General features: G+C 53.7%; 1 protein-coding gene across 1 annotated transcript; it reads right to left on the bottom strand.

The window, feature by feature from the left end:
• Nucleotides 1-5,235: 5,235 nt before the first annotated feature.
• AQP3 (aquaporin 3 (Gill blood group)) lies at nt 5,236-10,337 on the bottom strand (the record flags this gene model as incomplete). Its single annotated transcript, XM_080708357.1, has 6 exons — nt 5,236-5,404; nt 5,489-5,706; nt 6,318-6,436; nt 6,776-6,913; nt 7,258-7,384; nt 10,230-10,337. 6 exons carry the CDS (start codon nt 10,335-10,337, stop codon nt 5,236-5,238), a joined length of 879 nt encoding a protein of 292 aa, XP_080564483.1.
• Nucleotides 10,338-12,220: the final 1,883 nt, after the last annotated feature.

The following is a 12,220-nucleotide window of genomic DNA, read 5'->3' as shown; positions in this document are numbered from 1 at the left end:
AACAAACAGCCAAGCGTGGTGTTGCACACTTGTAATCCCAGCACGCGGGAGGCTGAGACAGGAGGATCCAAGTTCGCTGAGAGCCTCAACTACTCAGTGAGGCCCTTTGCAACTCAGTGAGACCATGTTTCAAAATAAAGAATAAAAAATAGGGCTAGGGGTGTAGCTTGGAGGTAGAATGCCCCTGGGTTCCATCCCCAGTACTGAAAATAAATGAATGAATAAACAAACAAACATAAAAAGGTCTGGAGGTGTAGCTCAGAGGTAGAATACCCCTGGATTCAATCCCTGAATCCACACACAAAAGAAAGGAAAGAGAGAAAGGATAGAAAGAAGGGAGGGAGGGAAGAAAGGAAAGAAAGGAAGGAGGAAGGAAGGAAGGAAGGAAGGAAGGAAGGAAGGAAGGAAGGAAGGAAGGAAGGAACCTGGCCTCCTCTAAAGTGGTCTATGGAGAGGGCTTGACGTGGAGGATGGAGGTGGCCCCGTGGGGTGGTTCTCCACATCTGCCTTGGAAAATGGATTACACGGAATAGAGGGGACACTTTCTGTAGGAGGTGAAGTTTTCTTTCTAGAACTTGCTAGCAGCCAGAACTGGAGGGGTCACACGGCTGCCACAGCTCCTATCCTGGCCACGCCTTGTCCTTTCTCCTGTGATCCGGCTCTCCACCCAGCATACTCCCTGGATGTGTGCTTCCCGCCATGTACACCTGCGCATGTGGCTCCTCTTATCTCCCTTTTATTCCTCCCTTCTAGAGTCAGGGCCCAGCAAGCCTTGGCCCCACTCTTCCTCCCTCCCCTCACAGGAAACTCAGAATCATGGAAGGAATCTGAGGCGGAAGAGGATGTTGAATTCAGTGACCTTTAAAAACAGCCCTCAGCATCCCTCCTCCACCCGTCCCCCACCCCTCCGTGCCCACCCCATCTCTTTGGGCTGTGCAGGAAAAGTCCTGAAGTGACACCTGAGTATTTGCCATGCGCCGGTCACTGTCCTTTTCATGAATTATTGCCCATTATTTCCTCCTCTCATTAACCCCCAAGTCCAAGTCACAGATGAAGAAACTGAGGTTCAGGAAAAAAACAAAACACTCCGAAGTCGTGCAGCGACAGAGAGGCCGAGCCAGGTCTGGAATCCAGCTTCACTCACCCGTTAATCTTGGCACCAGGGAGCCCCCAGCACCCCGTGGCCGCTGGGGTCACAGGCAGGAATTGAGATAAAGGGATGACCGAGGGCTTGGAGCATGGGGGAGGACAGCAGGGGGAGGATAGCAGGCGGAGGACACCAGAGCTGGGCCCGAGTGGCTGGAATGAAACTGAGCAGCCACATTCCCCTCTCCAGGTTTACCCTCGCTCCCCTCAGGGCCTGGGAAGGGGACACTCCCTCTGGCTCTGGTCCCTCCAGCATTCCAGACACACCTCTTGGGAGCTGGGGACAAGGAAGGGGTAGAGACCTGAGGTGGAATTGCCTTCTCCCTGCCAGCCCTGTCTCCTCAGTCAGAGTCCTGGCTGTGTGGCCCAGCGTTTTCCATGCACCCTCTCTGGGCATGGTTTCCCCATCTCTGAAGGGGCTGGGGGATAAGACCTGGCTCAGCCTCTACAAAGCACAGTTTTCCTGCGGTACCCGGGGACTTCTGGCTCCCATGGGGTTAACTCTGCAGGAGGGTTTGGGGAGGGGCAGTTTCCCTTGGACTCCTGGTGAAACTTAAGTAGGACCCAGTGAGGAAGGCGGAAATGAGAGTTTCCTGGGCTCAGGTGTGCCTGATGGCACAGAGGTGCCTGAGAGGAAGAAACGAAGCGGAGAGAGGACGGGGTAAATGCAATAGTTTCTGGTCTCAGACAAATGGCTGTAGAAGAGACAAAGAGTGGGAGAAAGAAAAGATGACACTTTCTGGATGAGGAGGAGGAGGAGGAGGAGGAGGAGGAGGAGGAGGAGGAGATATTAAAGCGGACTAGGAAGATTCTAAGATGTGAGTTGGAACTTCAGAGTAAGGTCCCAGAGCAGGAGAGCACAGGCCAGGCAGATGACTATAATCTCAGTACTTGGGAGGCTGAGACAGGAGGAGCACAGGATAGCCTCAGCAATGTAGCAAGATTCCCAGAAATTTAGTGAGAAACCATTTCAAAGCAAAAGATTAAAAGAACTGGGGGCCGGGCGTGGTGGCGCACGTTTGTAAACCCAGAGCTTGGGAGGCTGAGACAGGAGACCCTGTTTCCAAATAAAGTATAAAATAGGCCTGGGAGTATAACCTGGAGGTAGAAAAGCCCCTGGGTTCCAACCCCAGTAACACACACACACACACACACACACACACACACACACACACACACACTAAAAGGACTGAGGGTATAGTTTGAACATAGAATGTCCCTGGTTCAATCCCCAGTAATACACCATACACCATACACACACACACACACACACACACACACACACACACACACACAGAGGAAAACACAGGAGCCCTTAAAGTAGGTGGGGGTGAGCCGGGCGTGGTGGCACATGCTTGTAATCCCAGCATTTGGGAGGCTGAGATGGGAGGATCAGGGTTCCAGGACAGCCTCAGCTACTACTTAGTGAGGCCCTTTGCAATTTATTGAGACCCTGTTTCAAAATAAAGAATAAAAAATAGGGCTGGGGGTGTAGGTCAAAGGTAAAATGCCCCTAGTTCCATACCCAGTACCGAAAAAAAAATTAAAAATAAAAGTCAGCGGGGGTGGATGGCTGGAGCATTGTGGTGATAGGCAGGGTCAGGCAATGGAGGGCTTGGAGGCAAGGAGGGCTTTAGGCTGTCTCAGGATGAATTAGAACCAGAGAGCTAAGCCGGGCGTGTTGGCACACACTTGTAATCCCCACGCTTGGGAGGCTGAGAGAGGAGGACCGCACAGGTTCGAAGCCAGCCTCAGCTACTTAGTGAGGCTCTCAGCAACCTAGTGAGACCCTGTTTCCAAAAAAAAATAAAATAGATCTGGGAGTATAGCTTGGAGGTAGAAAGCCTCTGGGTTCCACCCCCCAGTACCACCAATTAAAAAAAAAAAAAGAACCAGAGAGCTCACTTCTTTTCTTTCTATTTTTTTTATTTTCATACTCAGAATTGAACCCAGGGACATTCTACCTACAAGCTATATCCTCACCCCTATTTTTTATTTTTTATTTATTTTTCAGTACTGGAGATTGAACCCAGGGGCATTCTACCTCCGAGCTACACCCCCAGCCCTATTTTTTTATTCTTTATTTTGAAACAGGGCTTCACTAAGTTGCAAGGGGCCTCACTAAGTAGCTGAGGCTGTCTGCCAACAGTGATCCTCCTGTCTCAGCCTCCCAAATGCTGGGATTACAAGTATGTGCCTGGCTAAGGCTAAGAGAGCCACTATTTTAACAGAGGTTTTATTATTTATTTATTCATTCATGTATTTATTTATTTTTGCAGTACTGAGGATGGAACCCAGGGGCATTCTACCTCCCCCCTACACTCCCAGCCCTATTTTTTATTCTATATTTTGAAACAGGGCCTCACTAAGTAGCTGAGGCTGGGCTCTAACCCAGATCCTCCTGTCTCAGCCTCCAAAATGCTGGGATTACAGGCGTGTGCCACCACGCCTGGCTCAACAGAGGTTTTAGAGAGATCCCTCTGAGGGCTCTGAGGACTGATTGGCTCAGGCCTGGAGACAGGGAGGCAGGAAGGCTGCGAAGGCCTGGGCGAAGGTGATGGAGCTAAAACAACTGCAGGTTGCAAGGACAATCCAGGTTCCCCGTCTATTGGACTCCTGCAGCAACAGGGAACTCACTCCCTCAGTTCTCCCCCCTCCGCACCCCCTCCCCATGTGATTGTGTGTGTGTGTGTGTGTGTGTGTGTGTGTGTGTGTGTGTGTTACTAGGGATTGAACTCAGGGACATTCTATCTCTGAGCTACACCCCTAGCCCCCAGCCCTACTTTATTTTAGTTTGAAACGGTCTCTCACTAAATTGGAGAAGGCCTCACAAAGTTGCTGAGGTTGGCTATGAACCTGTGACCTTTCTGTCTCAGCCTCCAAAGTACTGGGATTACAAGCGTGCACCACCATGCCTGGTCAGTTCTCCCCTTTTGACAGCTCTAAGAGAAGGGAGCCTCTATGGGGCTCATCTGGGGTGATGCATGGGTGCAGAGACTGGGAAGATGCCTTTCACCAGCGTGGGGTGCCGAGGGAAGCCAGGGACCACTGAGTGCCAGCTGAGAGGCCTGGTGAAGAGACTCTGACCTTTCTGTGTGACTGACCCCTGTCCACTTGGGCAGCTCCAGAAATGACCCCCAGGACATTCTGATCAGATTAGACACCCGGCTGGGCCCCGTTGGGGATTTGTGACCACACATACCGAAGCTTTTAACTGCCCCATTAAAACAGCACCACAGGCAGGAAGATATTTACACAATTGGCAGTTTTAAGCATACATTTTATTGTTTTTTTATAAAAGAAAAAAGAGTATATTGTTGAGTGGAGGACTAAAGAAGTGAAGACCCTTTTAAAGTAGAGTCTTCCAATCCCCATCCCTAAGACTGTAACATCTGCTATATATATATATATATTTTTTTTTTAAAAAAACCACAAAAGCAAACATGAAACTTATGACCTGGATCTCATGCCCCCCATGCCTACCTTAGGACATAAACATGTCACATGCATGATTCCTACACAGGGATACCAGAGCTCCAGACATGAGCAGTGGCCCCTCCTCCAAGCCCCACCTCCCCAAATCCTAGTGAAGCCCCACTTAGAAAAAAAAGGCAGACACACACATACCAGAACCATGTATCTGGACCTTCCTCCAAGTGGAGCCACTGAAACACACACAACCAGATGCTTTCCTCACTGAAGGAACATCCCTTCCTCTGGGCTCCCTGAACCACTAGGTCCCTTGCCCTTAAAATCTGGGAAACCACACACACACACACACACACACACACACACACACACACACACACAGGTACGCACATGCATGCACACACAACTACTGCTCATTCTCTCTCTTTGGGAGAGAAAATGATACACCGGCCCTATCCCCTGTCCCACCACTGCTTAACAGTGACCTAGGGTCCTCGTGGGCAGGGTCCAGTGGAAATCCTGAAGAGGGCTGTCCAGCAGGGTAGGGTAACCGGGGAACTTCTCAGCCTGGGAGGGGATCACAAGGGGACTTCTGGGGCGGGGCTCTGCAGAGTCAGTGGGTCTCAAGGAGGGGGCAGTGGGGAGATGGCCGCTGCCCACTCAGATCTGCTCCTTGTGCTTCACATGGGCTAGCTTCACGTTCTCTTGCTCCGTGGAGGGTGGAGGCTGCTCCAGGTGGCAGCCGATCATGAGCTGGTACACAAACACGCCCGTGATGGAGCCCAGGAGAGGAGAAACGATGGGTACCCACCACCAGTGCCGGCCAGTCCTGGGGACAGACACATGTGGTCAGAGCAGGTGGGGAAGGGCAGGGAGAGGAGGGCTGGGGTGAGCTGGGAAGGGCTGTACTCACGTGAAGACTTCCGAGCCCCAGCCAGCGAGGGCAGTGAAAAGTCGGGGGCCAAAGTCCCGGGCAGGGTTGACAGCATATCCGGAGTTGAAGCCCATGGAGGTGCCAATGACCAGGACCACAAGGCCCACAGTGAAGGCTTCCAGGCCACGGGGGACAGGGTTATTGTAGGGATCAACGATGGCCAGCACGCACACGATGAGCGAGGCTGTGCCTATGAACTGGAGTGCAGAGAGGACAGGGTGAGGGGCAGCCTCCTCCCCACCCCCTGGGCCCTCCTGTCCTCCATCTAGCTTCAAGCTCTCAGAATCCTGCACTCTCCCAGCCTGCTCTAGAATGGTGCTAGAATGTTTGCGAGCCTAAGAATTAACTGGGAGCCTGCAGTGGTGCAGGCCACTGGTAATTTCAGTACTTGGGAGGCTGAGACAGGAGAGTTGCAGGTTCAAAGCCAGCCTCAGCAACTTAGTGAGACCCTGTTTCCAAATAAAAATAAAATAGGGCTGGAGATGTAACTTGGAGGTAGAATGCTCCTGGGTTCAACCCCCTGTAAAGCACACACACACACACAAACACACACACCAAATTCCCTGGGGTTGTAGTTGAGAAGCAGAATGCCCCTAGGTTCAATCCCTAGTATTAAAAAAAGGGAATTTACTGGGGAGGCTCATGCTATATAAAGACCTGCTACTATGTTCTCATGCAGGACCCCCACAAATTGAGAAACCCTGCTATAGTTTAGGAGTCCTGTCCCTTAGCCAGCCCTAGAGCAGCTAGGGCAGCGTGGTCCTCCCCCTGCAGTTGCTCATATCCCTCACAAGTCCCCTGCCCGTACCTGGTCGAAGAAGCCATTGACCATGTCCAAGTGTCCAGAGGGGTAGGTGGCAAAGATGCCAGCTGTGCCATTGGGGCCCGAAACTATAAGCTCATTGTTGGCAAAGCTCCAGATTGCATCTGGTGACAGACAAGACCCCGAGTGGGTGAGGGTAGAGGCCTGAGTCCAGCCTCAGCCCTCCCCACCCTCCCAGGGGTCACGGGTGAGCAGAATCATAGCCGCATTGCCCTGAAAGCACACAGGGTGGGGTGGGGTGGGGTGCAGGGCCCGAGACTCAGCTGTTGCCCAACTAGTTTCTTTCCCTCGTGCCCCCTACTTTAGGCCTGTGCATGAATGAGTGAGTCATGAGCCTGGGGCCTGGGCAGGCCCCATCTGTCTGTCATCAAAAGGCCTAGTGTCAACAGGTCCCGAGTAGAGGGAGGGGGGCAGTGGAGGAGGGCAGGGTGGGGAAAGCTTACCGTAGTACAGCCCAAAAACGATCCCGGCACCCAGGAAGGCTCCCAGCGTCTGAGCCAGGGTGTAGATGGGCAGCTTGATCCAGGGCTCACGCGCCAGGAAGCACATGGCAAAGGTCACAGCAGGGTTCAGGTGGGCCCCTGGGCAGAAAGGAGGTAGCCCCTATTAGCTACAGCCCATCTCAGTAGGAGACCGGGGCCCCTCATAGACTCCCCCTCCCTGGCCCTGTCTCAGGGGTGCAGAGACGGTTTCACGGAATGAAATGGCCATTGGACTATGTAACAGGCCTGCTCTGATAATCTCTAATTCCAAGGTGAGAGTCAAGGTTCTAAGTGTCAAGTTTCCTCTCCACCCTCCTCTCCCAAGGGCTCAAACTCAGCTGAGGCCCTCCTGCCCTTGGGAATGCCCCCTCCCCACTCCTCAATGGGATGCCTGGCTGGAATGCTGTTAAAGGACAAAGTTGGGGTTGAGGTTAAGACCTTACCAGAGACCTGGCCAGCCACGAGGATGCCCAGGGTGACAGCGAAGCCGAAAGCCAGGTTGATGGTAAGGAAACCACCATGGGTGCCCCGGCTGAGCACGACCTGGGCTACAGAGCCACAGCCGAACATCTGTGTCAGGAAACAGAACACGGTAGAGGGTGAGGCCTGGCAACTCTCACTCCAGAGGAAGGGGTGCCACCAGGACCCTCCACCTGCCACCACTGGGAGGAGGGGAAGTCCTTCCTGAATCCAACCCAAATCCCTTCTGCTGTGATTGCACATCTGAGAAAAGGGAACATGCCCTCCCAACCTTCATGCCCCAGCTCTAGTATAGCAGGGCCCCACGGAAGGGACTGGCAGCAGGCCTATGACCAGGAGTCCAGAAGATGGTCGACCCATAGTCATTGATTTTTCTTGAATCCTAACAGGAGCAGGTATAGGGGAATGTCCTGCCCTTGCTCCTTAGGCCTGGCCCACACGGCTGGGAGGCTCTCTCTCATCCTCCAGATGCCTCAGAGCTCAGGTGGTGGTGACAGTAATGGTGCTAGAGTGAGTAGGGGGAGGCCAAAAGTGAGGTAGAATTCACTTCTGAGTCTAGGACGTCAGAGCCCCCGGCCCTCACCACATTCCCCTCTGAGCACTCTCTTCTTGACTTGTCCCTGTCCCAGGGCCTCCTCTCTCCACCTACTCTGATCTCTATGCCCTCAGGGGTCCAGTTTTCCCACTCAGATTTGGAGGTCCTAAACACAGGGCTCTGAGTGGGACCCAGCCAGGGCAGAGAAAGTGATAGAGGATTCTGAACTTTCTGCCAGAGATGGGGATTAAAGGGGACTAAGGCCCCTGGTGTTCTGCCAGTACATAATATGCTCTACATCTACTTCTTGAATGTGAATGTACTTCTACACCAGCTGTACTGAGCTGCTGCTCCAGCCTCAGTCCTGGGTCTCCTCTCCTACTTCTCCACAACTAAAGGTGCTATGTGGGCACAGCAGGCAGTTTCTGGAACTGTGCTAAAGGCCCTGTTCGTTCTAATGGCTCCTTGCCTGTGTGCTGCGTTGTCAGGCCTTTGGTTATCATCCCTCAGACCAAAAGATAGTGGGGAAGTGGTGGTGATGCAGGGCAAAGGTGCTCAGGAAGGTAGGAGCAAAGATCAGAGATTGCTGAGTGAGCGGGACAGGCTTGTGAGGGTCTGCGGTGGCACACTGCCGGAGCAGGCTCCGGCCTCAGCTCTCACCTGCCTGAGGCCCACACCTGGCTCCATCCCAACTGGCCTTGGAGGGAGGATCTGTGAGAGCCAGTTCCACCACCTTGGGGCTAATCTTCCTCTTCCTTCCCCACCTCCCTGCCCCCAAGCTTGGCCAGCCCCACCCTCCACCCCACCAGGGACCTTAAGAAGGGGCCTCTCTTACCCTGACCAAGTCCCAATTCTGTCACTACAGGCTCTAGGTCCCCAACACACAGAGGGACACAAGCAGGCCCCTGCTCACCCATTGGAGGGTCCCCAGGCCTGGCCCCTTCTCAAGGAGCAGACCTTGAGGTTCTGCTTTCCGCTGACACCTGATGCCTCACATCTACCTGAGCCTGAAAGCCTTCTCCACAAACCTAACACCCTCCTTTTGTGGTCTGGGATAAGCCAAATGATCCTGGGGCTCAGCTTGGGGCTGACTGCTACCTGGGGGAGGGGGTTACTCTGAGACTTGGGAAGGCATAAGGAGGCCCCTCTATGAAAATGGAAGACGCCTCCCTTGTTCTGTCTTTTCCAAAACAGGTGGCCTGGCTCACAAATCAGATAGGGAGCAGGGACTCCAGGCTAGAGAGCGATAAACCTCTCCCACTACTCCCTTCTTGGCCCAGGGGAGAGAAGGAGTGGGGATAGCTGATAGGGCCACTCATCTTGAGCCTGGGCCCTCCTCTCCCTGTGAAGTCAGTTCCACCACCACCACCACTGCAGCGTAGGCTTCCTGGAGCCCTGCTTGCCCTGAGGTAAGCTTCCTAGTCCCCAGGGGCTGGCAGGTCTGTGTTACCTTGGATTGGGGGTGAGGCTGGAAGGAAGTAACCCACCCACTGCTCTAGAGCAACGGACTCCAGAAGAAACGCAGAGGGAAACAGGTGTAACCACACAAGCAGTTGAAAATCAGAAACTGGGACAGGAAATGGAGACCATAACTGGTGCGTCTGCCAGACCCAAGAAGTGCGCACAGAGACACCCAGGAAAAACCTGTGGCCAAACTAGGGTAACGAAGTAACTGGGACTGAGGAGAAACCCAGGCAGGGGAAGTATCTCACTCAGAGAGCCTGCTGTGGGACTAACTCAGAGGCCCTGCACTCTTCAGCACAGAGGCTGGCGGGATCTGTCTGGGTGACTGCCAGGGAGGGTCTGGGGAGTGACTTTTAGAGATGCCTTGTCCTCTGTGTTAGGGCCCAGCTTCCTTTCTTCCCTCCTTCTGTCTGCAGCCCATGTGGCCTGCGCCCTCTGCCCCCTCCCGGGGCAAACTGTCCTCACTTCACTGCAACTTTTGGACCTTCTGAAGCTTAATTATTCATTAGGGGCCAGACACACAGGACCCAAATTACCTAATAGGGGTCTATTTGCCTCTGTCCCCACTTCCTCCCAGGGCTGGGACTCTGGGAACCTGGGGCACTGTGGGAGGCAGGAAAAGGGGCTGGCGGGTTTTTACCGCAAAGGTGAGCTTTCCCCAGCCTTGGGCAGGAGGGTTAAGGAGCAGAGGCGTCCCTGAGAAGTAAGAGCTGTCACTGGGGAGTAACAGCTGCCATTCTAGCAGGAGTCTGAGCTGTCAGAGCTGGGGTTAGAACGGGAAAAGAGGCTTTTGGGGGTCAGCTTCTTGGTTAAGTCTGGGGCCAAAGCTAGGGAGCGGATCAGGGCTGCCTAGAAACAGTCTCTCCCGTGAACCGGGGGTCGGGGGCGGGCAGAGGGGCTGGAGGGAGAACAACTGCACCGGGTCCCTCCACTCACCACGAGGATGAGGGTCCCCAGGCACTCGGCCAGCGCTTGGCGAAGCAGCCGATAGCGGATGTGGAGCATCTCCCCGCAGCGGGACACCAGCTCCTTCTGTCGACCCATGTCAGGCAGGCGGCGGCGCTGTGCAGCAGGCGGCGGGCGGCGGGCTGGGCGGGCGCGGTGAGCAGTGGCCCCGAGCGCCGGCCGCGCCCTTTATAGGCGGCTGGAGCCCCGCCCCGCCCGCTGCCACCGCGCCCGCCCAGCCCGCGGGGCCCAGTGGGCGGCCACAGCCCCCCACCTAAGCCTGGGGGCTCTGCTGGGGGTCAAGGGGCGAGGAGTTTTGAGAGCGGGCTGGCGCTTGGAGGGCACTGGGACGCGGGAGGACTTTGGGGTCGTGGGCAGAGTGCGGCCCGGCTTGGGGGACTGCAGCTGCCGATGGGGACCTGGGCCCAGTGAGGTGTCACAGTCCGCGCTGTGGCCATCACACCACCCTGGGATGGAGGAGACCGTTCGCAAGAGGAGAGGACTCTGCCCCAGCCCTACCGGTGACCTAGGCAGGCCCCCAGCCAGAGGACGGAGGGCTGAGGCTGGGAGCCCCAAGTGAGAAGAGCCCCCCTCACAGCCCAGACCAAGTGGGTGCAGGGAACACGTGTGCTGAGCTCCAGCCCGAGTTCACAGGCCCTGCTCCTTGTGCTGTGAGGACATGCCATGTGTGATGTGTGTTGGGCAGCTGCATCCACACATGACGTGGGGGCCTCTGTTTCTGATCACACTTGCTGGGGTTTCCTCGCCGTTGTGTTCAAGCCTGTGGAACCCGGCTAGGTTGAGCTCCACACACGTGGACATGTGTGCACTGTGAAGCTGAGGGGCAGTTGTCCTGACATGCCACATGCTATATCATGCCAGCAGGGAGCGTTGCAACTGCTTTTAACCCTATCCTCTCACACTCCCATCTCCTGACCAAAGAAGTCTGTCCCTTTAGGAGATTAAGCTGATGAACCATGGGGGAGTCAGCCCTGTCTGAGAGGGATCACGGCCCAACCTTACTTTATTTGTGTGTGTATGTGGGGAGGATAGTTCTGGAGATTGAACCCAGGAACTTTCTATCACTGAGCTACATCCCCATCTCTTTTTATTTTATTTAGTTAGTTATTTAGTTATTTTTGTGATACTGGGGTTGGAACCCAGAGGTCTTCAACCTCTGGGCTATACCCCAAAACTTATTTTATTTGTAATGAGGGACTCTCTAAATTACTGAGACTGGCTGTGCACCTGTCATCCTCCTGTCTCAGCCTCCCAGTATTGGGATAACAAGCGTGGGCCACTATGCATGGCTTATTTTTATTGTTACTGGGAATTGGACCCAGGGGCATTCCACCTCTGAGATACACTTCTAGACCTGTGTGTGTGCGTAGTACTAGAGACTGAACACAGAAGGGGCATTCTGCCTCTGAGCTACACCCCAACTCCATTTTATTTTTCATTTATTGTTTTTTCTCTGTACTGGGAATTGAACCCAGGAGAATTCTACCTCCAAGTAACACCCCTAGCCCTTTTTATGGTTTTTTTTTTTTTTTTTTTTTTTGGTGTTTGTTTTGGTACTGAGGATTGAACCCAGGGACATTCTACCTCTATGTTATATCCTAACCCTATTTTTATTTGTTTTCGCGGTACTGGGGATTGAACCCAGGGGCATTCTATCATTGAGCTATATCCCCAGCCATATTAATTCTTTATTTTGAAACAGGGTCTTACTAAGCTGTGGAAGACCTCAATAACTAGCTGAGGCTGGCAACGGACCTGCGATCCTCCTGTCTCAGCCTCCCGAGTACTGGAATTACAAATGACACCATCACACGCAACCTTTTTTTTTGCTTTTTCTGTCGTGTGTGTGTGTGTGTGTGTGTGTGTGTGTGTGTGTGTGTTATGGTACTGGGGATTGAACCCAGGGGCATTCTACCTCCAAGCTACACCCCCAGCCCTACTTTTTATTCTTTATTTTGAAG

The sequence above is a fragment of the Muscardinus avellanarius genome (assembly GCF_963383645.1).
Source record: "Muscardinus avellanarius genome assembly, chromosome: 13".
Taxonomy (NCBI): Eukaryota; Metazoa; Chordata; class Mammalia; order Rodentia; family Gliridae; genus Muscardinus; species Muscardinus avellanarius.
Note: the sequence above shows the minus strand (reverse complement) of the source record. Positions and strands in the feature narration are given on the sequence as shown.